Below are 25,441 nucleotides of genomic sequence, written 5' to 3'. Positions count from 1 at the left end.
GTTAGTGGACAATGTTCCCCTTCCTTGTCTTCCCTGGGAACCAGCCCTCCACAGCTCCAAAACCAGGATAATTAAACAAAACAAAAAAACCCTCCACAAACATCCCCCTAATTCTAAAAAAATTAAAAAAAAAGGAAAGAAAAAAAACAAAACAAAGGGGGGGGGGGCACCAACCCATTTAAAAAAGTATACCTTTTATATGTTATCCTTTTAAAAGAGCATTTATATACTACTAAACTGCAGCACTATTTTAAACATTCATTTTCTGCCACTAGCTCAGCTGTAACAACAGAGAAGAACTTCTTTCTCCTTTTCAAGCTCATGTCTGGTAAAGAAATACAAAAAAAAAAGCGCCAGGAAAAAAGGGAAACAAGTATTTCCAGGCTATGAGGGTTTTCTCCTGGGGTTTTTTCTCCCTTTTTTTTAAGTACCATTAAAAAAAAAAAAACCAAACCAAAACAACAACCACCCACCCAACATTACTTTCATGATGCTGACCACAGTGTTTAAGCCAGCGAGGCCTCAATAAATATTTTTACAATGAAGCCTGCAAGAAAAGATAATACTTAAGACATTTATAGGACTTTTGTTTCTTTATAAATACATCATGAAAACTGAAAAGACAGAATTATTATTTCTAGTGTAACTTTGCAAAAGTTAGGGGAAAGAGAACACATAACACATACCTTAACATTTTACTAAAAGGAGACTTTCCTGGGAGGATGCTCCCAGGAGCTCCCACTCTCCTGACTTCGTTGAAGCAACATCAACAACAATAATCTAATTTACAGTCCAGACAAAAGGCATTTCCAAAGATGTGAAGGGAGGGAGAAGGGCATTTTAGTACGGCATTACCAGTTTAATTCAGTCCAGTTACCTGTGATTTAACTCCTGACAGCTCATCCTCCACCAAACAACGGATGAGTTAACGGATGAGGGATGAGTGTCGATGCCCATATGTGCAAAAGCACCCTGAAACATCTTTAAATTGCAGCCAAAATGGATCGGATCACAGCAGGCACTATCCAGACCTTGCAAAAAACCCCAAAACTGCGACTGACAAGCATGGTCATGCTGGGAACGGGAGCTCAGCCCGGGATGGGGGATGCTCCAGCCCAGAGGGTTTCCTTTGACTCCTCCGAACATGAGGAGCAAGAGAAGAAATGCATAAAGAATTGCAAGCATCCACCCCCAAACTGCCACTTGGGAGGAAGACAAATAAAAAGCCTTTCTCAGGCAGGGTTTTAAGGACTCCTGACTAATGGCAAATCGTTTGTCACTAGGACTCCAAAAAGTGAGTCGGAGAGGACCACCCCTCAATGGGGAAAGGGTAGGGACCGGTTTCACTGTTTCCAGTTAGGTTCCTCCAACATGAGGAGCAACAGGCACCGTGGGGAGGGGAAGTGAGCAGAGTTTGTTGCAAATGCAGAAGGACCAACACAACCATCACAGCAGAATGACCTCCCTGGTGACGGAGATGCTGTGAGAGGGTCCCTGCCCACAGCGCCCATCATCCCTCTCCTCCCCTAGCAGGGGAGGCACTGCGTGAGTGGTGGTTACAGCCTTCTCCTCTACTGAACTGTCAAGACTGACTTCAGGCTACCCTTCCCTGAAAACTGTAGATAAAAATCTGTAAAGATACGTAATCTATAAAAGAGCTGAGCTTCCCTGGCCCAGCTGCCGTTGACAAGCTCAGCAGCAGTGCCCGTAAAAACACCCTGACACATTCCCTGCACACACACGCACAAACAAAAAACCCCACCAGGCTCAGCTGCGTTTGTTCTGACAAGTGAGAAAACATTTACTGAAGTCAGAACAGACAATTTCTTCTAAAGAGAGAGAAAGGTAGAGAAAGCACAACTGGAGGAGGGGAAGAAGTAGGCAAGTTGCATGAGAAGTGATAAAAGAAAAAGGTTAATAAAAAACACAACAAAAAAACCCAAACACAAACCAAACCCACGTATCACTTGCTACTGGCCATGTTTCCCATTAGGGGAAACCTGTAAACACATCTGAGTGGTCTGCGAAGCAGGATGGATGCAGTGAAGAGGAGGAGGTGACCAACATGAGGTATGGAGAAGTCCTACACCTTGTAGGAGGTGCCTGATCCTGCAGCCTCCTGGACCTGGAGGCTGATAAACCCACCAAGCCACTGAAGAGAATAAAGCTGCCCCAATGGCTGGTGGCAGCCTAGCACAGAGTAAGGATGACATTTTAGAGCTGCTGTAAGAACGGTTTACCTTTCTGGGGAAAATTTCACCAGCTATAAAGAGCTCCGGGACATCAATCACATTCCGCTCTTCATGGAAAGCCTCCAAAGGACCAGAGCTGCTCGCATAACCCATTCTTCGAGTGATACCTTAACCTGCAGCACTAAGAGAGCTGTTACCAACTGGGTGGCACCACAAAAAGATTAAAAAAAAACCTTCAGGAAAGCACACAATGGCAAACTTCGCCTGCGGTCATGTGCAACCTGTCCCTGCAGACAGGGTGGCATCGGTTCCTGCCCTGTTCTTCCTTTCCAGGATTTTTTGCTACCCAGTAAAGAGCTGGATTTTTGCCTTCTACAAACTCATCCCTCAGAGACGCATAGAAGATGTAAAACATCACCTTCCATTTAAAGAAAAATATTTTCCAGCCCTCAAGGAATGGGAAAAGAAATACAAAAAGCACAAAAACGCATCCGGTGTGCATTCTCACACCTGAAACCCCAGAAAGCAAATAAAACCAGCCCAGTTATATTTGTCATTGTTTGCTTTCAATTCCCAGTATCTAAAGCCAAGTCTGAAGGTTTTAGCAGGAGGGAGGGTGAGAACAGGACAATGAACTCATCACTTCTAACATACTGGAAATAATCTGCTCCTCGGACCTGCCCGTCCAGCGTGGTGATGGAAGGGAAGGAGCAGTAGTATTTCACACTCCCAGGTCCACGTTCTACATCCATAATCAGCTCTCCAGTACCGCCACATGCTTCAGGAGAAGATCCAAGCAGATTTATAGGAGGCTGATTCTGGATTACAAGTCCCCAAGGAAATTTTCCTCCCAACACCCACAAGCCAGAGGCTGATTTATACCCAACATGTAATAGACTATATTCCTTAGAGACAACTCCTTGTCTTCAGCCCCGCTGCCATTGCTGCAACTGGAGGCTTGGTTTGTTTTAACAGTTGTAGAGTTTATAAATACTGAAAGCAGCACTCAATTTAGGCTGGAGACAGCTAAACTAGCTTAGACCAACAGGACGCCAAGCGGTGAGGAACAGTAATGAGATGATGACACATTCATAACCTGAGGCTTTCATTAAAAACTTGCAGCCCAAGAAGGCTCGTCCCTTCAGAGCAGAAACGTTCAGCTCTCCTAATTGCTCAAAGAGCAAATTTTTGCACTAAGCAGCGAAACCTGGGGAGAGGTCCTGAAGAGCACATGTATCTGTTAGGCAGAAACTGCGGAAGTACAAACCAGAGGGGTCTAAATAAGGTGGCGCACAACCCATTTCAGATGTCGCTGGGGGCTTCGGTGTGCACCCACACAGACAGGAGCCGCTAACAGTGGTACCAGCACAAAGTCAGGAGCCCTTGGTACACAGATTCAAGAAAAAGCAGGACCCCCTAACAGAGGTTGCTGGATGCCAAAATTCCCTGGACAGAGCTTTCTTCATCCACAACCACACCACAGTCTCTTTTCCAGTTTTTAATTATTTCTAAAGGCGTAACACGCTACTCTGAGCAAAGCCACAGCACATACACCAACTGACTGCAAAACTCGGCATTTGCAACATCGTCTGTGCTTGAGGTGAAGCCATCTAGATGGTACATTATTAAAATAATAACTGTAGGTATCTACCTCCCAGCACAGGACCGTTGAGATGAACTAGAGGTCCACATACAAATGCTTGTCTTTGCGGATCAGGGACTTCTACCTTGTGCAAACACCACCAAGGGCCTGAGCATCACTGCCATAGAGCACATCTCTCTGCTCCGGTCATCATCTGTGCGTGCGAGTAACAGCACTTCCACATCCCACTGGGGTGGTACTCTCAGATTATCATCCTCAAGATATATGAAAGTGAAGTTGGTAGGGATATTGCAGAAGACAGTCCTTTACAGAGATGATACGATACTGCTGTTCCTGCCTCTGCAACCATTGCTGATGCTGGTGAGCATCTCAAGGGCACAGGCACCTCCAGCCTATGATCCACCCAAATATAGGTGATGGAAGGCACCAGAATTTAGAGTCTCCAAAACCTTGAGAATGAAGCTCTGCCAAAGCACAAGTCTAACTTTTATAGCTGTTCAAAATCAGATCTAACTGTCCAGTAAGTAGGGAAGATCCATTTATCTATCCAGCTAGAAAAACATCTGCTGGTCAAAGAAGCAGCAATCAAACAAAGAAATGGTGCCAGCTACGTTTTTCAGTGCACAAGCCAGTGCCACAGAAATACATTCCTGCGAGTGCCAGCATCCTAATGAAAACAAATCCCAAAACACAAAAAAAAGAGGCAAAAGCACAAAACCCCACCTTTCTTTCCCCCACAATTCTGCCCCATGACCATGTGCCACAAACAGAAATCTGTTTGGGGTTGGGTTTTTCTCCCCTTTGCCACCCAAAATGTAAACCCTTTTGTTTGGGTCTGAAAAAAGAGAAAAGTAACGCCAACCACTCTTCAAATTAAATTTTGGTTTCATGAGGTTTTGTGGAGAGGGGGGGTTGTTTGTTTTTTTGTTTTGTTTTGTTGAAGTTTAACAGCACAAACCAAAACAAGCAGCTGTTCTTTCCAGAATGGTCTCCTGATTCTTCTCAACACAAGAAGATGAGCAGAGAAGGTCAAACATCCCAGCTCTCAAAATCACTGTTGCAAATGGGACCTTCTAGGCAAAAAACAGCCCAAAAAGGAAAAACCAACAACTTCTAATTGTACCTCATCTTCAGACCCTTCCCCTACGCAGGGTTCATGGAGCCGGAAAAGAAAGGGAAGCTGGAACACAAATGCGCATACAGAAGTACATTTAAGAAAGCAAAGCACCAAAATTGATTAGAGTGATCCGCTGCTTTATTAAAGAGCCTAATGATGTCCAAATTATAGCAAAGCTCAATTGTGTAACCAAGGAGCCAAGATTTCATCCTTGATAAGGACATGGATTTCTGTCTTGCAGGAGAAGCCTGCAGTTCACTAACAAAGATGACCTTTTATATTATACCCTTCCAGGCCACAATTAGCTGGAGAAATAATGTACTAACTTGGCAACATGAGTTTTTGTACACTGCTGTAATTTTTAGCAGAATCTTGCCAAGACCATTACCATCTTCTAACAAGACAAAAAAAATATATATACAAATACAAAACCCAGTGCTCTCCAGACCCAAATTACTTTCCGCAATTCAATGCGGTTTTAATTAAGATGATTAAATTACAGCAAAAATGATTAAGATGATATCCCGCAGCAAACCACTAAAGGTATAACACCTTAATCCAGAAGAAGCTGGCATACACATATCCATGATAAAGTATTCATGAAAAGCTAGAATTTTACACATGAACCAATTTTACATCACTCAAACAATACCTTGGGAGATATTTGTCACAAGTAAAAAAACAGTGACATCCATCAACAGAGCACAGTTTTTCTGAGACTACACAGAAAGAAATCTACACAGAAAAAAATTGAAAAGGCTACAATTACTTTGACAATGTTTCTACAGCTCAAAGGAATTTGGGGGTTGAAATAAATGGTTTCCTTCTCCTTCCCAGGGCTCCCAAAATCAATTTTATACATTTTTTCTTTTTTTTGAAGCAGAAGTTAGATCAGAAATGCATGTGAAATCAGGTCACTGCAATAATCATGTATGTGGTACATTTCCACTGTTGCCTATTAACTATGAGGTTTAAATGAATGAGGAAAGTCTCAGATCCATATTTCACCAGTGGAAATTATTAATATAAACATAGCGCAGCTCAGGTTTTAACCTTACCATCCAAATGGGCCTTCTCTCTCCTTCAGAGAAGGGTAAAAGGTATTAAATTAACTGGCAGGGTTTAAAAAGCAGCTACATGGAGGCATGTATCCCATTAAGACTTGGGAAAGGATGCTGAGATGGGAGCCGTGGGCTTCAGGTAGCTTCTTGTGGTGCTTCAGCACCTGATAAATTCAAGCCTGTGATCTTCAAGGAGCGATAGCTTCAGTGTATTTAAAAAAAAAAAAAAAGCTGTGCCACTGTGATGGAAAAAAAGTTACAATCCAGCTATTTCTAGGTGCAATATTCTGGAAACCCTCTGCAGGGACAGAGGCAGATGACAGAAAATGGTAAGGGAGATTTGCAAAGAGGAGGAATGAGCGACAGAGCTCTGGCCAGTGCCTCTCCCAGCCCATGCCCAGAGAATGGGACAGGACAGGGACAGGGCTGGAATGTGGCCATACTGCTTGGGTGGGAGGAGATCTGAAGGGCATAGCACCTGTTGTGCTGTGCCATGCCACTTGGCCACGGACTGTTTTATTCAGGAATACAGAGGTAAATCCAAATTGTCTTAAAAGTTTTGTCTAGATACACGGGAAGGTACCGAGTAACCAAGCTGTGCCTTGCTCTGGACCTCTGTGACTCCACCGAGACTGACTCATACCAGGGGCTTTTGCAGAGGTAACTACATGGGAATAAAGTCCCACAACACAGATCCATCCCCAAAATGCGGCTACACTTGCCATCTGGGACTCCTTCAGAGCCGTTTGCTTGTTCACACTAGCTGTTAGGTCTCAAAATAGGAAAAAGACCAAACAACTCAAAACACCCACAAAACTAAAAAACAAGAAGAAAAGAAATTGGCATGTTGCATTACATGGCCATACTAGGGAGCTACTAACAGCCCACAGAGTCACCCAACCCCTCGGGCATTCAGGACACAAAACCCCTGAAGAGCTCTTTAAGGACAAGTGCATTAGGGAAACCTGGAGATTTGTTGGTTTTACACATATATATATATATATATATATATATGTGTGTGTATGTATATATATATAACACTGTGAATGCCCGGTTAACAGCTAGCTTCCCTCCCAGCAGTAATTAGCTGGATCTGACAAGAGGCAAGACCCAGTCCAGGTGAGAGGTTAACTTTGTATTTTTCTTTAATAGACAAAGAAAAGTCTAAATGGAGAAAGATAAAATTCCAACATAATCCTCCACTGAGGCTGCTATGAAATAACTCTTTTGTTTAATTATTATGAGTTGGATCGGCAAACACTAGATCCCGATGGACAGAGAGCAGCTGTTACTATAACAGAAAGACATTCATCTTCCCTCCTCGGGACCCTGAAACTCTATCAACAATGCCTGTAAAACGACCCTCTGCTCCCCGCCCCCCCTCCGAATTTTCGCCTGGTTTTCATATTCAGACCTATTTTTAGCCGACTTTATCTTGCCATACCACACTTCAAAGTTTTGCACGTTAGCTGGTTTGAAATCATTCCCGTGCACAAAAAGCATCAGGGACAGCAACCGGGCGATCCTGGAGCGCAGGCTGCAAGAACGCGCGTCCCTCACTCGGGGTTTCTTCTTTCATCAGCAATTCATTGAGAAGGAGCCTATAGACACAGTTACACAGCCAGATACACTTGCATCTCACTTATCTAAAAGAGTAGGAGTGATCTCATTTACCTTTGGGGCTTACGGTTACCTTGGAAGGGCTTGTTTTAGCTGTTATTTACATAATAAATAGCCAATCTGTACAGGATTGCATGGGAAAGGAAATTCTATTACCAATAAAAAAAAAGAAAAAAAGGTTTCTCATGTTTGCTTTTAGCAGCGCTAACGCTGTCCTATTAGACGATAGCAGAAGCTATCTATGGAAAATTATCTATAGCCATAAAAATTATCTGTAAAACACTTCCGCAGTTATCTCAGGTACAATATAAATGTTAAAATACCCTCTAGGAACAGGCACATCAAGCCAAACCCTCTCCCGATGCAAACAGGTGACAGCCACGGGGACGTGCACTTGCAGGAATGGTACATTCAATAGCTTGGGGTTGGGGTTTTTTGTTTGTTTCCCTTTTTTTTTTTTTTTTTTTTTCTTTTTGCATCCACCACCTTCAAAATTCAGGCTGAATGAGCTTTATGCCACCGAGCTGCACCCACAAGGGGAACTGCCCAGCAACAGCAAGCGTGCGTACCAGAAACACTCCATCAGGCTTTGCTTTCCTTTATCGCCTGTGTAAAGAAACCTGGAAATGGAGAACGGAGGGCCAGCACTTTGCTTCAGTCTCTAAAAGGTGACTAAAATCTACAGGGGAATTTCTTGCTATGATGAAGCACACTGAGCCTGCCCTTTCTACAGGCTCTGCTTCAGGCTTTCACTTAAAAAAAGATGCTCCAGGAGCCTGAGGAAGGGACTAAACAGCGAGACAGTAAAACAGCGATCAGCTCATCTCCACGAGTTTTGGTTTGTTGGGGTTTTGAGGTTAGGGTTTTTTTCTTGTTTGTTTTGTGTTTATTTTTTTTAAGAGCATTTGTCTTTGAAATGTTTCAAAGGAAGCCAAGGAGCATGGATGAGGCGGCTCTGTGGCAGGGCATACCCCATGAAAGCATCCCCACCCAAGGGTCCACGTGCAGCATTCCAGCTGGAGAGGCTACAGCTCGGAGTCGGGCACTTGTACCTGTACACCACGCCTGTCGGAGGGCAAAGGCAACATCCCGGCAAGGCAGCACCAAGCATCAAATGCACCATCCTCCTCCTCTCCTTTGGGTTGTGCTAAGCATTATCTCGTGTGCATCCCAGGCTTCCTACATAAACAGGAGTTTCACAGCAGGGAATAGTTTCAGGTATGTCACCTACCGCCAAACTGGCTTTTCAGGAACCCAGCAGGTGAGCTGAGCCTTAGTCAGTGCAACTGCAATAGGTATCTGGGAAAAAGCCTTGCCCCAGGCATAGGAATATGCTTTAGCAGAGACTCTCTTACAAAAATAAAAGTGCCTGGTAAGTTGTGGGTGCATGTGAAAGCAAAGGATTCCAAGTTCAAACTTCTGTGCACCCGAGAGCTACTCAATAGCCACCGAGCTGTAAGGGGATACTCCCACCATGAAAACCAAGGACAACCGAATTTCTCAGCCTGCACATATATAGGGAAATTAGCATTCTTAACCCATTAACTACTCTCGGGAACTAAAGTGGCAATACAAATCCTGCTGTGTTTCAGTTATCATACTGGGGAAAGAAAATTAAAGACTTGGAGAAACAAGTGAGCCACGCAGTCCACACAGTAGCCCTGGTCCTGGCAAGTTTACCCTTGGCTACCACCAAGACAACCACAAAGCTGCACTTCGCTGAGCAACCGCATCTCAAGTCAACCATATTTTCTCTCTGCTGAGCACAGAGGCTTCTGCAAATCCACCTGGCAGCGTACAGGTCTGAAGCAAAGCAAATGCCTATGCACGCCTGAGTGCCTACCAACTTCACAGGCTCTTCCAAGAGCAGCACCATAGCCTCCCAACAACTTCAAGAGTGTAAAGCTCAGCTTGCTGCCTCAGAAAAAGGACTGAACACTGACTGCGCAAAGTTTAAATGTCCTCCTTTCCCAGAAAAATAAAAGCATTGATGGCAAACGGAGTGACTGGAGGGGTGAGTTTGCAGACAGCTCAGCCAAACTCTTGACAACAGCCACCAGTCTGCAGAAGCAAGCCAGAGACTGCAAAACATGAGAACGGCACAAAGAGGGCTTAAAAAGCCTGAAATACCCTCATCTTATGAAATGCTTTTGAGAAGTCACCAAAAAGAGAAAGAGCTTGATCGAACATTTCTTCACTTCAGACCCACGGTTACATTCCTCCTTCCCCAGGAATTCCAAACTGCCTGCAGAGGTGAATTATGTATAAATACAGTATTCCTAAAAGCCAAATTTAAAAAGTTGCACACATTACACAGGGCTTTTCAAATAGATAATGTCAGAGGAAAGAAGGGTTAGCTGCCTAGATTGACCATTTGATAGATCAGGCACAAATGGAGCTAACTTTATCCCTCTCATCCACTCAAAGGCTTATAATCTCACACCTCTGAGCAATAAATTAGGAAGAAGCATTACATTAGCACTACGGGCACCAGATAGAAAATTTAAACTTCTGCTACCAGTTAGAAAACAAGTTCTATAATGGGAAAATCTTTAAATAAAATAAAATTTAAAAAGAAGGTAGAGACAGTCACAGCACCTAAAACACTACAGGGCAGCATCAGCCCCCACAGACTTCTTAAAATGACAACTTTTGCAGCTGTGGTTTGGGGCTCATTCAGTACAGGCCTGAGATTTTTGCATTGGTCTGGAAAGTGCCAGAGACACTCTCATCTCTCCCAGTTTTTGTTTATATCTCCATAAAACTGACATCAATACATTCCATTTCCAGCTTTACTGGAGGAGGTTTAACACACCCCCTCTGCTCCCATGAGCCCCTTTTTCTTCTTCCCTCATCACACAAGGGTGCATATTAGACATGAAGAGTCGAGTTCAAAACCCAGGTCTTAATCTGCATGAGTATCCACTTAGATAAAAATTAATGTAGCTCAAACTGTAAAGTGCTGCATCTTTTTGTGAATGCGCTTTATTCTCTTTAAATAGAGGAGGAGAACTTGTGTACGGATCTATTAGTATGAGACTGAGACAGGAGAAAGAAAACAAAATGATTCCTCTGGTTTCCTAAAGTTATCAGGACATTCCATTTTTCCCAGAAAATTTAATTCCAGGCAGACAAAAAAGGGTAACGTGGCAGTCAAAGCCCAGCCACGGACCCAAGAGGATGGGGAGCAGCATTCTTGCCCTGCCACTGACTCCCAAGATCTCAGAGAAGTCACTCCCACCATAGAAGAGGTGGGAACACCTTGTAAATTGCATCCCATAAATCCTGCACTATAGCAACAGGATGCAAACGTCCACCAATACAAGTTTTACTTCTAACAGCTCTGGTGCAAACATTTTAACAGGTTCGTTTCAGCTCCCCAACACACCCCTCCTTCCCAAACCCATAAAGGAGCCAAAAAATGGTTCTTCAAGTCCTGGCTGCCCCCTAGCCATCACCCACCACCAGGCAGCCCTGCCTGCACCTAGCCCTGTGCCCTCCTCCCAGCAGCCTCCTGCCTGCACAGCTCCCCTAAGATCCGAAACCGAATCTGCGATGAAATGGCACACCAAGCTGGAAATTGCAGAATTATTAATGAGAAACACCTAATTCGCATCTTCCTCCAGCTGAGCACAAACAGGCTCGCTCCTTCCGCTATGTCTCTTTTATATTTAAATATACAAACCTGTATGCATGAGCCAGCCCCTGCTCACAGGCAACCCAATGTAAGAGGAAAAGATCTTCTCTAAAAGCAAAACCACACCAACCACCTCCAAAGTCACCAAAAGGGGGAAAAAAAAAAAAAAAAAAAAAAAGAATAACACAACAATAATAATAACAAAAATCCCATAAGGTGGCCAGAACACACTACCAGGTTAAAGCTTGATTTTAGCCAATACAGCAACACTTCCCCATACAGCTTACTTTTTTAGTATAGGTACAAAATATTTGGTGTGACCTTGGGTGAGCCACTTCACGATGTAGCAGGGAGCACTTGCAGACAGCCCCATTTTCTGGCACTTGGCCCCTCTGCTTAGTGCTTTTGGGACAGGGTCCTTTTCTCTACACAAACAGCACTTTGCAAAAGAAGAACTGTATTTTTCAAGGCACCTAGACAGCAGTAACATATTTTTCTTAAGTAGCATGATGGACCGATGCCACATGCAATAACATAATCAGAGCTACAGGACTCAAATACTGGCAGAATAAGAGGCACTTGCGTGCTAGAGGGAAGCATGTTATTATTTTACAGTGTACACTGACAATTGCCGCTCTTAACTTTTAGTTTGAATCAAAGCTATACCGTAGTAAGGGAGAAACATGACAGAGAGAAAAGAACATGAAATTGGTGAAAAAGACCAATGGTTATATTCAAATCTAAGCATAAAATGTGCTGGGTCTGCAAAATGCAGGCAGAGCATTTCATCTTTAATTTACTTCTCTGCCCCTCTGACTTCAGTAGTTCCAAGAAAACTTACAAGGAAGATGGGTGTGATTTATATTTTTTTGATACACCTTAAAGGAACAAATGACTAAAGAGATACAAAATTATTCCAGAATGAAGTAATAATGAAGCAAAGAGATTAGACATTAGTTGACCCTCAATGGTTAATAGAGGGGAAAGGCAGGAGAGAAGAGAGCTTACACTGGTGAATGCTGCGGCCACAAACACCTCTCTTAAACACATCCAATTTCACTGATGTGAAAATCTCCACATGAAGGAACAGGCGAAAAAGAGCTTAAGTGGGAACAGGGTGCAGAATGCCAAGTGCTACATTGAATAATTCAGATCCAGGCAGTGCTATTGGCCAGGCAAGAAAATCACACCCCCCTGCTAGTTTTAAAATCAAAGGCCAAGGAGGGATAAAAGGGAAAGACAACACCTTTTTAAAGCAGAGACTACGGTCTGCAGTTCCCATTTCCCAACTTCCCACAATGTTTTGTTACAGGGAGAGCGCCGGAGCCGGGGTACCGCAGGGTACTGCGGTAGTGCCAAGGCACAGCACCACGCTGCCCGCATCTGACCTGGGAACCTGGAAAACGCTGTGTCAAAAAACGTGGCAGCAAGAGACGACCAACTCTGAGGCAGGTACCAGCCAACCCTGACTTCACCAGAGTTGCCTTTGCAACTTTTTCAGTGCATAAGCAGTTCTCCAGTTGCCAAAACTGAAGGTAAGACCCCACGAGCGCTCTCTCTTGGGTCTAGACTCCTACTGAACTCACCCGAGTTGTCTCCCTGCCTTCAGCCATCCCAAAGGACAGCAACGCTTCTTCAGCCGTGGCTGATGGGGCTGGGTACACAGGTTTCCAGGCGAGGGGTGGGTGCCGTGGTGAGAAGCCAGCTGTGCCCCCGGCGCTGGGTGCAGTGCTGCCGGCAGAAGGGGCGTCCAGCATCACCTTGCTTCGGCCACACAGCCAGAAACAGGGGGGTCATCAAGTTGCTTCTGCAACTTTTAGACTACAGCTACTACATTAAGCTCGAAATAACCATCCTGGGTGTGTTTGGTAGAACAGTGTTGTATTTTATGGGGCTTGAAAGATGCAGCACTAGTAAAATCACATTAAATTCTGACTATTCTAGTGCAGCTCCACATGGTCACCTACTATTAACGTTAAATTTTAGAAATACTTCTAACAGTAGGCTTTGAAACATGACAGCCAAAACACCTTCCACTGCAAGGCCTAAAAGTGGAGTAACTTTGATGTCCATTAGTTTTAATTTAAAGGTGTCCTGGCTTTCTAGGAACAGGGACCATGCAGACAGAGCACACAAGTAAGTGCCCAGCCTCAAACTATCTCTTCCATCCACCTCCTTCTCTCTTAATTTATCAAGATAAACATCCCTTGGTTCCTTTTATACCTGCAATACTTCTGCAGAGGAACCCACCATGCAGACAGGCATGACGCAAATCACAGCAGCAGGATTCCCAGGCTGGTCCAGCCATCCTGTTACCAACACTCCAAAAGCCACCCCCTCTTCCTTCTCAACCTGTGTGCCCACCCTGCTTCCTAAAACCAGTACAGCCAGGAAACCCCTCCAAGTTGATCTACAAAGCGAGGAGTGCCTGCATGGTGGGGATCGGGGGCGGGGGGGGCACGGGGGGGGGAAATGGTGAGAAAGGAGAGAACAAAAACAAAACAAAAAAAAAAAAAGGAAGGAAAAAAAGTGAGGCTGGCCTGTTTCTTTCTTCTCTACCATCTATTCAGTGGCAGCAGGGGAGGTCTACAACTGTTGCGTCACATAAAGCACAAAAAACCTGACAAGCATGTTTTAGCTGATGGAGACCAGAGTGGACAGGAGGCTGGTGACAGCTCGAATACGGGGAGTTAAGAGACCTCCGCTTTAATTGGCTGCTTCTTACTATCTCATCAAGCAAGCAGGAGCCTTACAGCCTGGATGGGCTGCTCAAAGGCACAAGAACTGGCAGAAATCTCAGTGTTTAAATACTTCAGTTAACTACCCAGGCTCAGGTTAGACCCTCACTCCAGCCCGGGGAGACTGAAGTTTTAACCCTGCCCAAGCCACAAAAACATAGACCAGAAGGAAGATGCAGAAGGTGCTTGGAAATGGAGCAGGGGGAGAAGAGCGGAGTTAAACCACAGGCTGTGCAGGACCTGGAGAGGTGTTTATAAATAATGCCACTAAAAATAATACACTGTGCACTTGCACCTCTAACATAGCATTTTCTTCTCCACAGAACTGTGACAATGGTGATCTCGGCGGTATAATTATCTAGATTTGATGACAGATTAAAAAAATATATATCCCAAACACCTGTTCAAGAGTTTTGTGTTTTTAAAGGCCATTGCCATTAACCTTGGGCCATGCACTTCATTGTGTTTAATTAGCAAGCTAATGAAGCCAGTTTTATTCCCTTTCTCAAGCACAAGAGGATAAATACAAGACAGTGAAAGAGGAGACCAGACCCATTTGCAGCACAGTTCATTGCTGCATGGCATTACTTAAACTTGCACCAAAATAAAAGTAATGTAATGGCTCGGGAAAACGTGTTAGCAATGCATTCTGCAAGACAAATCCTTTTACACCTTCTGTATTTTCTAAAGCTCATAGATTAAAACATGATTTCTGAACATTTGGCCTGAAGAAAATTTGCAAACAAAGGGCTAAAAATGAACATAATGTTTTCCTCAATGAATCCTCAGTATTCCAAAAATTAAGCATAACAGATTTTTTTTTTTTTTTAAAGAATAGCAGCCTGTGCTCGCTTTGTTACAGCCAGCCAAGGTAGCGATGAGAAGCATCAACAATGGAGGTCAAGCGATTTTTGAAAAGCCCACCACTTTCGCATAGTCCTAACATGTACACACACAAAAGACATACTTCAAGCAAAGCCCAGTGCTATGAATCCCAGCAACACACTGCAACTTTGGGTATTTGAGGTTGTTTTCTTTATTGGTTTGGACTGAACAGCTTTAGGAAAAACTGGACAATGAAGATCACATTGATAAATACTCATAAATATCGCCAGAAAGGCTTTAAAGGAGAGGGAGGGATTTACAGAATTCCTAACGCACTGATTGAATGATTCAAGAGGACCCTTCCAAATAAGCAGAATTATATTAATTTTCTGGCATTTATTGTATTAATGGGGGCGGGGGGGGGTAAGTCAGCATAGGTATGCCCTATCAGATTATCCTTTCCATAACATGATACGTTTAACAAGCTTTCAGGGTTTGGTTTTTGGTTTTGTTTTTTTTTTTTTGTAAAGCAATTGCTTTTTTCCTCCAACTTAGATTTCTGCCACTATATGCACACAGCCATAGGATCGGGTTAAAAAACAATACCAACCCACCACCAAGCCAACCCCATCCCCAAAACAAAAACCAAAACCCCCGGAAGCCATCTCTTTTATTGAATCACCCGAGATAAAAGGATTCCAAGATAGATGGAAAGAAAATACATTGACCATAAATCTCCTTTATGCACATAATAGAATTTTCCAGCCAAGAGAGCTGTTGTGATGATAGCAACGCCGAGCACCACGAATGTTGATGGCACATACAGAGCCCCAGACACACACCACCCCCCCCACCCTCCTTCCAAAATACCTGCTCCCCCTCAGCACTGCTATGTAAATACAAGCCCGCACAACCCCCTTCCCAACACATGGAAACAAAGCTGCGTACAAGTGTCCCAGCCATCAGATCAAAAAGCCTAAGCTGGCTTTGCTCACCATCAATTTCTTTTTTTTTAATTATCGTTTCTTATTGCCCGCTCCCCTTTCATCGCCGCCCCCCCCTCCCCCCCGCGACCCGGCCTCACGCTTGCGGTGTGACTTAAAAAATAACAAAAATAACGAAGCGATGGCACTGTTGATGATGCCAAAGGCAGGCGGTGGCAGTGCATATTTAATGGGCACTCGGAACAAAGGAAGCCCGGCTGCAGGAGCGCCCCGGGGCCGGCTCCGCCGCCCGCTCCCCCCACCGGGCAGCCCCTTCCCCGGGGCGGGGGGACACACACCCCCGCGGGGAACCCCCCCGCCCCCCCCCCCCTTCCCCCCGCTTTGCAATACAATGAAGCCGCGATGGCCGAGCCCACGGGGACTCCCCGGGCTGCCCGTCGCCGAGCGGGGAGCGGGCTCGGCTGCAGCATCGCTGCCTCCCACACCCTGCCCCCGGGAAGCTCCGCGGCTACAACCAGGCGCCCCCCCCCACCCCCCGGGCCGTCCTCCCCCCTTCCCCGAGCTGGGAAATGGAGGGAACGTAACAAGTTACAGCCCAGCGCCGGGGCGGCGGGCTTAGCCCCCCGCAGGGGGGAGTCAAGGGGGTCTTGGTGACCAAGCGAGTGGGGGGGCAACACTGCTGCCGCCCCGTACACCCAGCAATAATAAAAAGGAATGGCGGCGGGGGGGGGGGATAATATTAATTAAAAAAGAAAAAACAAGGAGGGAAAGTGGGGAGCGTGGGGATTTCGAGCGTGCCCGCGTTTTCAGTGCTGGAGAGGGGCACAGGAGCTCTGACACGCACCCCGAGGGCTGCGGGATGGGGCACCCCACGGCGAGCCCCCGCCCACGCAGCGCTGCCCGGTGCTCCCGGCCGTGCCCGGGCTCCCGGGTAACTTCCCCCCCGGTTCCCCCGGCCAAACGCGCACCCGCAGGCTGCGGCTGAAGTTTGGGGGCTAGCCCCGTTCCGTGATATAAACGGCATGAAGGCCACAGAAAACACAAACACACCCCCGCCACAAAAGCCATCTCCCGGGGGATGCTCCCCCAGACCCCCTCCCCCACCCCGCACACCCCCTTTTTTCCCAACTTTCTCCCGGCTCCCCGCAGCGCCAGCCAGCCCCGAACGGCTCCTTTCCTGCTAACGGTCAGACCCCGACGGGACCACGGCGTCCCGGGGGGGCTGAGGGGGGGAACCGCGGGGGTCCCTCTCGGGGTGGAAGGGGTCCCCTCCACCCCCCCGGGATCCACAGCCCGCCAGGAGCTGAGCGCACACATGGCCACTACCTGCGCGGCTCCGCACCATGTTCGGAGCAACCCCCAGGTCTCCTCCCGCTGCTCCCAACTTCTCTCCCCCCCTCAGCAACCCCCCCACCCCACTCCCGCAGCACCCGCCCAGAAGTAAATGCCCATTTTTGTAAAGTTTCCTCGATATCGCGCCGTGTTTACATTGCCATTAATTCCCACAGGCTGCCTGAAGGGAACAAAAAGCAGCACGGGAAGGCTCGTCCTGCGAGCAGGGAGAAAACGAGGGTGAGGGGGTAAAAAGCAAAATAATAATAATAAAGCAAACGAAGCAGCTCGCAGCGGTGGGGTTATTCCCCAGTTTGTAGGCTCGCTGGTTGCTCTGCGCTGGTTTGGAGGGTGGCTGCAAGTATAATTGCACGGCCCATTCAATTCTGCATTTGAAGAGGCGACCGTAAGCCCGAGCGGGAGGTAAACACGCCGAAATGCACTTACCTGCACAGAAAGTTCCACAAAGCAAGGCGAAAGTCAGCCACGAAGCAATCATATTCCTTTACTTTTTTCCTTTCCTCGTGTGCCCCTCTGTCCCCAAGGGAAACAAAAATAAAAATAAAAATATCGAGAGAGAGTGAAAGAAGGGGGGAGAAGCGAGGCTCTGCCCTCTCTCTCTCTCTTAAAAAGAAAAAAGAAGAAAAAAATCCTGAAAAAAAAAAAATCGGATTTAATTCCTCCGCAGTTGCAAAAGGTATCCAGTGGAGAGGAACAGCCCCGGACGGTTCGACCTGCTCCTGCCTGGCCCCGGCGTTTGCTCCGAGCTTTCCAAGAGTTTCTTTCCCTGGGCTTTTGTGCTGGGAGCGCGGCGTGCACCACACACCGACTCCCCCTCCTCCTCCTCCTCCTCCTCCTCCTCCTCCTCCCAACCCAGCCCCTCCGGCTCCCCCAGCAGCAGGGGCGAGCGCACACGCCCGCGTGCGCGCACAATCAGCCCGCCCCCCCTCCCTTCTCCGCAATGCACGCGCAGCCCCGTGCAATGCACGCGCAGCTCCCCCCCCCCCCCCCCACCACCACACACACACGCGCGCACACCCCGCGCTCCCCCGCGCAACGCACACGCGCTCCCGGCGCCGGCAGCTCCCGGGGCGGCGGCGGCCGCAGCGAAACTTGGCGAGGGTACGGACCCCGCACCCAGCGCGGCTGCGGGGCGCCAGGCAAGAGCCCGCGGAGGGGGCGCGCAGCGGGGCGGGGGGCTGGCGGCGGGCCGGCGGCGGGGGGCCGCGGCATCGCGGGGCGAGGGGGCGGCGGGAGCAGGGGCTGGGTCGGGAATTGCCATCTACCGGGGAGGGGAATAAAACCAAACAAACAACACAAAGCGGAAAAAATAAATTAAAAAAAAAGGGGGGGGGGAGAAGGGGAGGTTGGGGTTTTTGTGCGCGCGCGTGGTTTGTTGTTGGTTTGGTTTTTTTTTTAATAATTAAAAAAACCTGAACCGAGTCCAAAATGGCTTCTAAAAAAAGGGAGAAGCCAGCGCGGAGCCAGCGGGGGAAACCCGGATGTTCGGTACAAAGCGGCTGGAGGGGGCGGGGCGCGCGGGGGCTCCGCGGCCGCTGAGTGGGCAGCGGCGCTGTCCGTCAGGCCGCGCCCCGCGGGGAGCCTGCGGCGTGGGGGGCGGGAGGGGGCGCGGGGCGACCCCCGGGGGAAGGGGGCGGCCGCCGGGAACCCCCCGCACCCGCCGCCTGGCCGGAGGAGCTAGCGGCGTGACCCCCCCGGGGCGTCGGAATAAACCGTGTCCTTGCAGAAAAAAGAGCCTGTCTCCAACAGCTCCAGGCGGGGGGGGCGGGGGGCTGCCCCGGGGACCCTGCACCCAGAATAGTGCCCTGACCCCCAGGGGTGGCAGGAGCGGTTGCTCGGGGACAGTGCCCGGGGCTGAGGGGGCACCTCCGCCGTCACTTTCCGTGTTAACGAGGTTTTCTCTATTGCCAGGATTACAGGAATGGAGCGCTCTCCGCAATTTATTTTAATGATAATCGCTAAATAGCACGGCGTTAGGGAGCACCGGAGCAATCTGGAGGGGAAGGAGGCGGAGGGGAAGGTGCCGGAGTTGGGTCGTTCCCCACGATTTGGGTCTGCGAGGTCCATCGGAAGAAGGGGCCGTGGCACAGCCGAGCTGCACAGGGTGCTGAGCCCCAGCTTAGCTCCCTGCCTTCTGCCCGGTGGGGGTAAGGCTGAAAACATTACTAAAATAATTTGCTTTTTTAACTGTGGAGGGAGATAAGACTAAATAGGAATCATTCTTCTAAAAGTTTGAGCAGCATTTTTTTTCCCAGAATAAATACATATATTATTTTTTTTACGGTAAGAGGTTCACAGGAAACTTCAGGTGGCTTTTATAAGGGCTTGTAACCTCTTTGAAGCTGGAGACTTTTTTTATATACGTGTAGCACTTGTGTAACAAGGTCTTAACTGTGAATGGGATTCCTAGGTGCAGTTGCAATAAACTGATTAATAGTATCATTCATGGTATCATAGCTCATTCATACGTTTGCTGTAAGGAACACACTGGCGGGAATATAAGCGGTTGCGACTTTAAACACGGTACTCTTGGGGGGAAAGCTGCAGCTAACGCGCACACCGATGGGCAATGCAATGGGTAAAGCTACAATAAAAAGCTCAGGAAAAAATTTTTTGGAGCAAAAAGCAGCAAAAACAAGCCCACAAAGAGCTAATGCTGGGCAGGTCTGTAGCACAGAAGCAGCATGGTGGGTATTGTCATCCAGCTAGTCAAACCAAGGGTGGGCGCTGAGGAGACGTGTCTGTCAAAGGTGGGGGTTGGGGATGATCCCTATTTATCCAGAAACAAGCGCTCAGAAGTAGGGTTGGTTTGTTTTTGTTTAATCTGGTGACAGCCAGGACTGATTTTGTCGCTGCATGCTGGTGGGACAAGTCACGGAGAAGTCCATAAGGGTGCAAAAGGGAGTGCAGCACAGTGATGGAAGGAGAAGGAAGTGTCACTTGTTGGTGACACCTGGCCATGGGCCACAGCAGCTCGGGATGTGTTTGAAGCCTCAAGGACAAATAATGGGTCAACATTTTGTATAAGGCTGCTTCCTTCATTCAAAAGCAAATAAGGCATCAATATTTCTTCTTATTTCATTCAAGGAATAAATTCTTAAACAGCTACCGAGTGGCTGAAGTACAGAGAAATATATGGGGGGATAAAATATGACCACAGTGTTTCAGTGTACCGGCGTCCCCATCAGTAGCTGAAACAAGACATTTAGTTCATACCAAGAAAATATTACCCCCGGGAGCGGGCAGCGTGGCTAACGTTGGCCATCACTGGGGCTGTGTCCCTGCCCAGACTGAAACGCTCCCTGGCGAACGTTGTTCCTATTTTTAATTGCTGCGCTATGAAAAGCCCCGTTTGACAGTACCTGACTTCATGCTTTACAGGCAGGGACCTGGCAGCACATTTATCACAGGGCTGTCATCGCTTTTGAGGAAACGGGCCCAGAGCGCTTCGGATGTTGTCCTGAAGCCACCCAGTAAGACAGGCATGGTGTGGCCTTTTGCACTTGGACAGCGTGCTGCTTCACAGTGCAGGCAATGCTGCAAACAGAAACCCACAGGGAGCTGGACTCAGGGTGATTTTCGCCCAGAGGTAAACGATACCTTGAATTTTCATTTATTAAATTGCAGTCCGTCTTGCTTACATTGTTTCACAGGCAGATGTTTACCCTGCTGAAAAGCTAAAATGTTTTCTCTACTTGCAACATAAAAGCCCAGGAGTGAGTGTTGTCACTGGAGATAATGTTACAGCCTTAGCAAGATGACACTTAAAAACTTTGTCAGCCTCCAAGAATTTTGGAAATAGCAATGAACGAAGGTAGCAAATGTTAATAGCAAGCACTGCTTGCAAGAAGTGCCGTCACAAGCAGCGTTTTCAAGAGCTTCTTTCTGTTTCCAGTTGTCTGAGCTGCACGGCTCAGACCATTTTTAAATAATTATACTTAACAGTTAGAAAAACCTCCTGCACTAAAATAAATTTTAGCTAAGATGGTTTTATGCTTTGCGGTCTCATATGACACTCAATCTTTCTCGTGTGACTGTTGTAACAAGTCAAATTCATGTATTTTGATACCCCGCATGTGATAAAGATACTTGGATCACTTAAGCCTGTACAAAACTGCAGTGCTCGCATGTCATTTATCTTAAAATCCTATTGTAGCTCTCGTGAAATGCAATTTCTTCAGCAAATGGAAATTTATACTGACAGGTGTTATAAAACATGGAAAATACTGGGGGAAGGGGGCCCAACATTTCCTTTATCTCTTCAGATATTCACTAATGGATTTATTTTGCAGCTCGGCCTCGGTTTGTTGCAGGTTACGGAGCTCTGGTGCAATTAAGGGGACCCATTTCCAGCCTTCTTAAGCAGAACTTGCATTACTTGCAACAGGTGAGGAACGTGCACTGCGGCCCCAAGACAGCAAGCTGGTTTGCAGGCTGCAGTTTCCCTACCGGTCCCTAAAGCTGCTTGTAGGAAATCACTCAGCCTAAAGGAACTCCTGGGATCCCAGCCTCTACCTTCCCGTTTCAAAACGCATGGGTAAGAAAAACCAATTTATATTCATAACCTTGAGTAAATAAATTGTCACTTTAACTACGCATTTTATTGTAATTAAGCACTTCCCGGTAATAACCAACCCACACTATGAAGCAGTTTCTTAATATAACGGTAAGCTAAGTTCTCGGTTGTGAGCAGAATTAGGAAGCTTTTAAAAGCACAGGCCAATTAATATAAAAATAAAAAGATGTTGCACAGTTCTTCACGTGGAGAAAAGGTGCTTTTGCTAAAGAACTTGATCCTTATTTTCAAGAAATGCTGTTGCTGTTCAGCCAGCACCCCACCTGCAGAATTTCCTAGTAGGATTTATATCCAGTATTAGCCTGACACTGCTCCCAGTGGCTTTGCCTAACTCTTAACGGGAACAGACCTGAGACAGATTTAAATCTTCCCCAGCTTTCTAAGGACTCGCTGCTGTCACCTCTCCGTGATGCAGCTACAATTAACTTCGCTGGAATTTCTATATTTGAAAGCAGCTTTAAATTAGAGCCTTCTGAACTTCCAGACGTGGATGCAGATGGTCTTTGCTACTGTCTGTACGAGCCCTTGGTTTTCGCACCAAAAAAGCCCACCCACGTTGACAAATTTGCCCTTTGCGGTCTGGCTTCAGTGTAGCCAGTAAAAATAGCGAGTGATACGGCAGACAGAACGGGCCCTAAACGATATTTTTTGATAGCTTTTATTAGCTCCAGACTAAAGAGCACGGCGTCAGATGTTGACAGATTAGGAGGGGGGAGTATTCAAAGCAAAGGGATGTTACCAAGATGCCCATAAACCAGCACTTTTGCCATTCTCCAGAACTGGAACTTTTCCCTTGGTTTTCAGTTGTATTTGGATTAAAGAGTAAATACCAGCAACTGGCATGTGTCAGCCGGTGTCAGAGCCGTGTGCCAAAGCTTTGCTCAGGTTAGATCTTTAGCATCGCTTTACTTTCCTGTGGATTTTGTTAGGACTTCTGGGCCATAGCTTGTTATTTTTTACTGCTATAACTAGCAGAGTCATCATATGATTATTTCCCTTTAAATCTGGGAGAACTTGTCTGGCCTATTGGGTGGGGAACTTAATTGCAAGAAGGCTCTGAAGGATGGTTGGTGCTGGACGGTAGCTGTACCATCAGCATGTTACCCGTCCCCAAAAAGGAGAATCCAGGCTCTAATCCATACCGCCAGGTCATGCCAGCTCAATGGGTACCAGAGCATGTCCACACTCGAGTTGGAGACATCTGTGCTTAGACAAGGAACATGATGGATGTCATATGACTAATTCAATGATGATATATGCTTAATTGGTAAAGGACCACATTTTCTACTTTTTTTTTAACCCAGGACATAGCGTTAAAGGTCTGCCTGATGTTTCATGTTCCTTTCAGGTATTTTCTTCACTGAGATTCACGCTACTTGTTACTGTGGCCGCTGGCTTTGTCTTACGCCCTTGAGTGCTACTATGCTTTTTAGTGATGAGAAACCAGCATTCAAACTCCCCTGAAGCACCAAGCTGTGCTGCTCCTCCCGCAGCTTGCAGAGGGACTTCCCTGAACCTCAGGTACAAATGCTCCAGCTGTTGGAAAAGCCAGTGGCCAGGAGTGGAACAGCACAATATTTATGTAAGTGGACTACAGGACCAAACTTTAGACATTGATTTTAATGACCTGTTTTCAAGCTCTCTCCCTCAATTTCCCTGTAATATACAAATACAGCATTGGTGATGCTTAGCTAATAAAAAAAATAAATATCTCTCTAACTTCCAAGAGTGCGTGTTGCAGTGAGTGGAAATCAATGTATCTTAAATTTGGTGGAAGATGTTTCTACCAGCTGGCGGTACTTAACCATTCAAAGAGATTACCAAGTGCCACAGCAGCAAAATCTCTTCTGCTTGAAACATTTAAGATTGCCTGGATGTCTGTCAGGAAAATGTGCTCCAAAACTGGTGGTAGCAACACCAGAATAGCTTCATGGCGACAATCCTGGTGACTGTGACAGCCTCCAGTAATGGCAATCTATTAATCTCTTGCTCCATGCCCATAAAGCACTCTGTCCTCCTTCCATTCAATGCTCAAAGTAAATAAATATGGGTCCCATCATCAGATTGTTTTGCTTGCACAGAGCAGATCTACAAAGCGTCTAAGTGAGATGGACAAGGAGAAGGGTGAAAGAACACCTGCCCACCCGCTGTGCGCAGCAGCCGGCATTGCTGACAGCGGCTGGGGTTGGCAGGTGAGGGGCAGGGTGTTACACCTCCCCTGTGCCGGACCAGGCTAGGGCAGCCTGAAGTGCTGCAGTCTTTTGGGTGGCTGCCAGCAGATCCCGTGAGGTTTTCCAGCGCCTCAGAAAGGGCCTGGGAGTACAACAGCCCTTGAATCTGCAGAGAACACCATCTCCAGTCAATGCCCATAGACTGTTCCCTAACCCCATCCATTTGAGTTACCATCCTCTGTAAAAGAAGGCAGTAGTTGTTTACCCACGTTGTCTTCAGCTGTCTGTGTTTGACCTGAAGATGCAGTGCTGGTGTTTTAAAGTGTACGTGGTGGCCACAGCAGCTTCGAGCCAAGGCTTGTCACCTCTCCAGCTCTCTCACCTCCCTCCCTCCCCAGGTGTTTGGTTGGCAGAAGAACATCTTTTAAATTCCAGTATTTTATTTAAAAAGCTAGACTTGGAAGGTTTCAAACCGGTTGTAATTAAGCATTAACAATGGGAAGGTTCCTATGGAGGTGCTGTGTCCCTGCAGTGCCTGTGCCTAAGAAGAGCCTGTGCATCCCTCCCGCGGCCAGCTGGGCTGCAGCGCAGCGTGTATAGGGTTCACTGCTCTTACCTGTGGCCTTGTGCCTCCTGACGCACTCAAGGCATGTGTGGAGGGACCCATAAAATATGTCCTGGAGTGGTTGGGTGTATTTTTAGAGTTTGTCCCAGATTATTGGCCATTGTCCCAGATTTCAGTGGTTAGGGTATAAGAATGCCCGGTGGGGCTGAGTGCTTCCTGCCTTGCTCTCAGGAAGGCTTTAATCAGGAAAAATACCCTCTCAGAGAAGGCAAATAATTAAGTTTTTGTGGCAAATACTCTACTGCCATTAGCGGGAGGTGATAAACACTCCAGACCACAGTATAAATGGAGCAAGGCAGACGCGCTAAGCTTTAAAGTGCAATATTATTGTGTTATGTGGTGCTGAGTAATGAATTGGACATCACTAGCAAGGTGGTTTTCCTTTTGTCTTTATTGGGACCAGAGGGTTTTTTTACACTATGAGTTGTCTGCCTCTGCTGCTCGTTGTGGGGAAATGCTGATGTAGATCACCTGAAGGAAACATGTCCCACACACTGGCAGCTGGCAGCGTGCAAGCTGGGAGCTAATGTTGGAAGGGATCTTTTGGTGTCATCCAGTCCATCCTCCTCCCTTTGGCAGTGTTCATTCAACCTGTGTCATTCCTGGGAAATACTCATCCAACCTCTTCCTGCAGTGCTGGGCCCTGCACAGTGCTCCAGGCTCTCAGGGCATCATGAGTTTCACATGCAGAACATTTTCCCTCCTGGGTATCCTCAGCCTTTCCTGCTGCAGTTTGGTCCGTACTGAGCACGTGTGGGACAGATTGCTCCTTTTCTGTCTGCTCCAGCTTTTACCTGTTGGAAAATCGTCTCTCTTCAACCTGCCAGGGCCAAAACAGACCGACTCATTTGTCCCTTCCTCATATTTCTGGCTGCACAGCATGACCCTCACTCCATCCCTTGGGCTGCTTAGCCATATCTCAGGGGCTGAATTCCCGTGCTGAAGTCCTGGGCTCCCCATACGACCATCTCTGGCATGT

At 47.0% G+C, this 25,441-nt stretch overlaps 1 protein-coding gene and 1 long non-coding RNA gene across 6 annotated transcripts in view; one reads left to right on the top strand and one right to left on the bottom strand.

Moving 5' to 3' along the window:
* The window catches only part of ACVR2B (activin A receptor type 2B), a 108,322-nt gene extending 90,413 nt beyond the window's left edge, over positions 1-17,909 (bottom strand). The window contains exon 1 of the mRNA XM_005240952.4: positions 17,517-17,909. Coding sequence (XP_005241009.2) covers positions 17,517-17,568 — 52 coding nt within the window. The 5' untranslated portion in view covers positions 17,569-17,909. The remainder of the gene's footprint in view (positions 1-17,516) is intronic.
* A 191-nt stretch (positions 17,910-18,100) lies between these two features.
* LOC114013095 (uncharacterized) lies at positions 18,101-23,392 on the top strand. Of its 5 annotated transcripts, none has more exons than XR_008747554.1 (4): positions 18,101-18,191; positions 19,002-19,237; positions 20,472-21,627; positions 23,015-23,392. It is a non-coding gene; the product is annotated as an uncharacterized LOC114013095 (long non-coding RNA). The 5 variants fall into 5 exon arrangements; XR_008747555.1 differs by lacking the exon at positions 18,101-18,191 and adding an exon at positions 18,373-18,578; XR_008747556.1 differs by lacking the exon at positions 18,101-18,191 and having other exon boundaries at positions 18,700-19,237; positions 20,472-20,679; positions 21,383-21,627.
* The last annotated feature ends 2,049 nt before the right edge of the window (positions 23,393-25,441 follow it).

Source organism: Falco peregrinus, chromosome 5 (genome assembly GCF_023634155.1).
Source record: "Falco peregrinus isolate bFalPer1 chromosome 5, bFalPer1.pri, whole genome shotgun sequence".
NCBI classification, from domain to species: Eukaryota; Metazoa; Chordata; class Aves; order Falconiformes; family Falconidae; genus Falco; species Falco peregrinus.
This window is presented reverse-complemented; position numbering and strand designations above follow the sequence as displayed.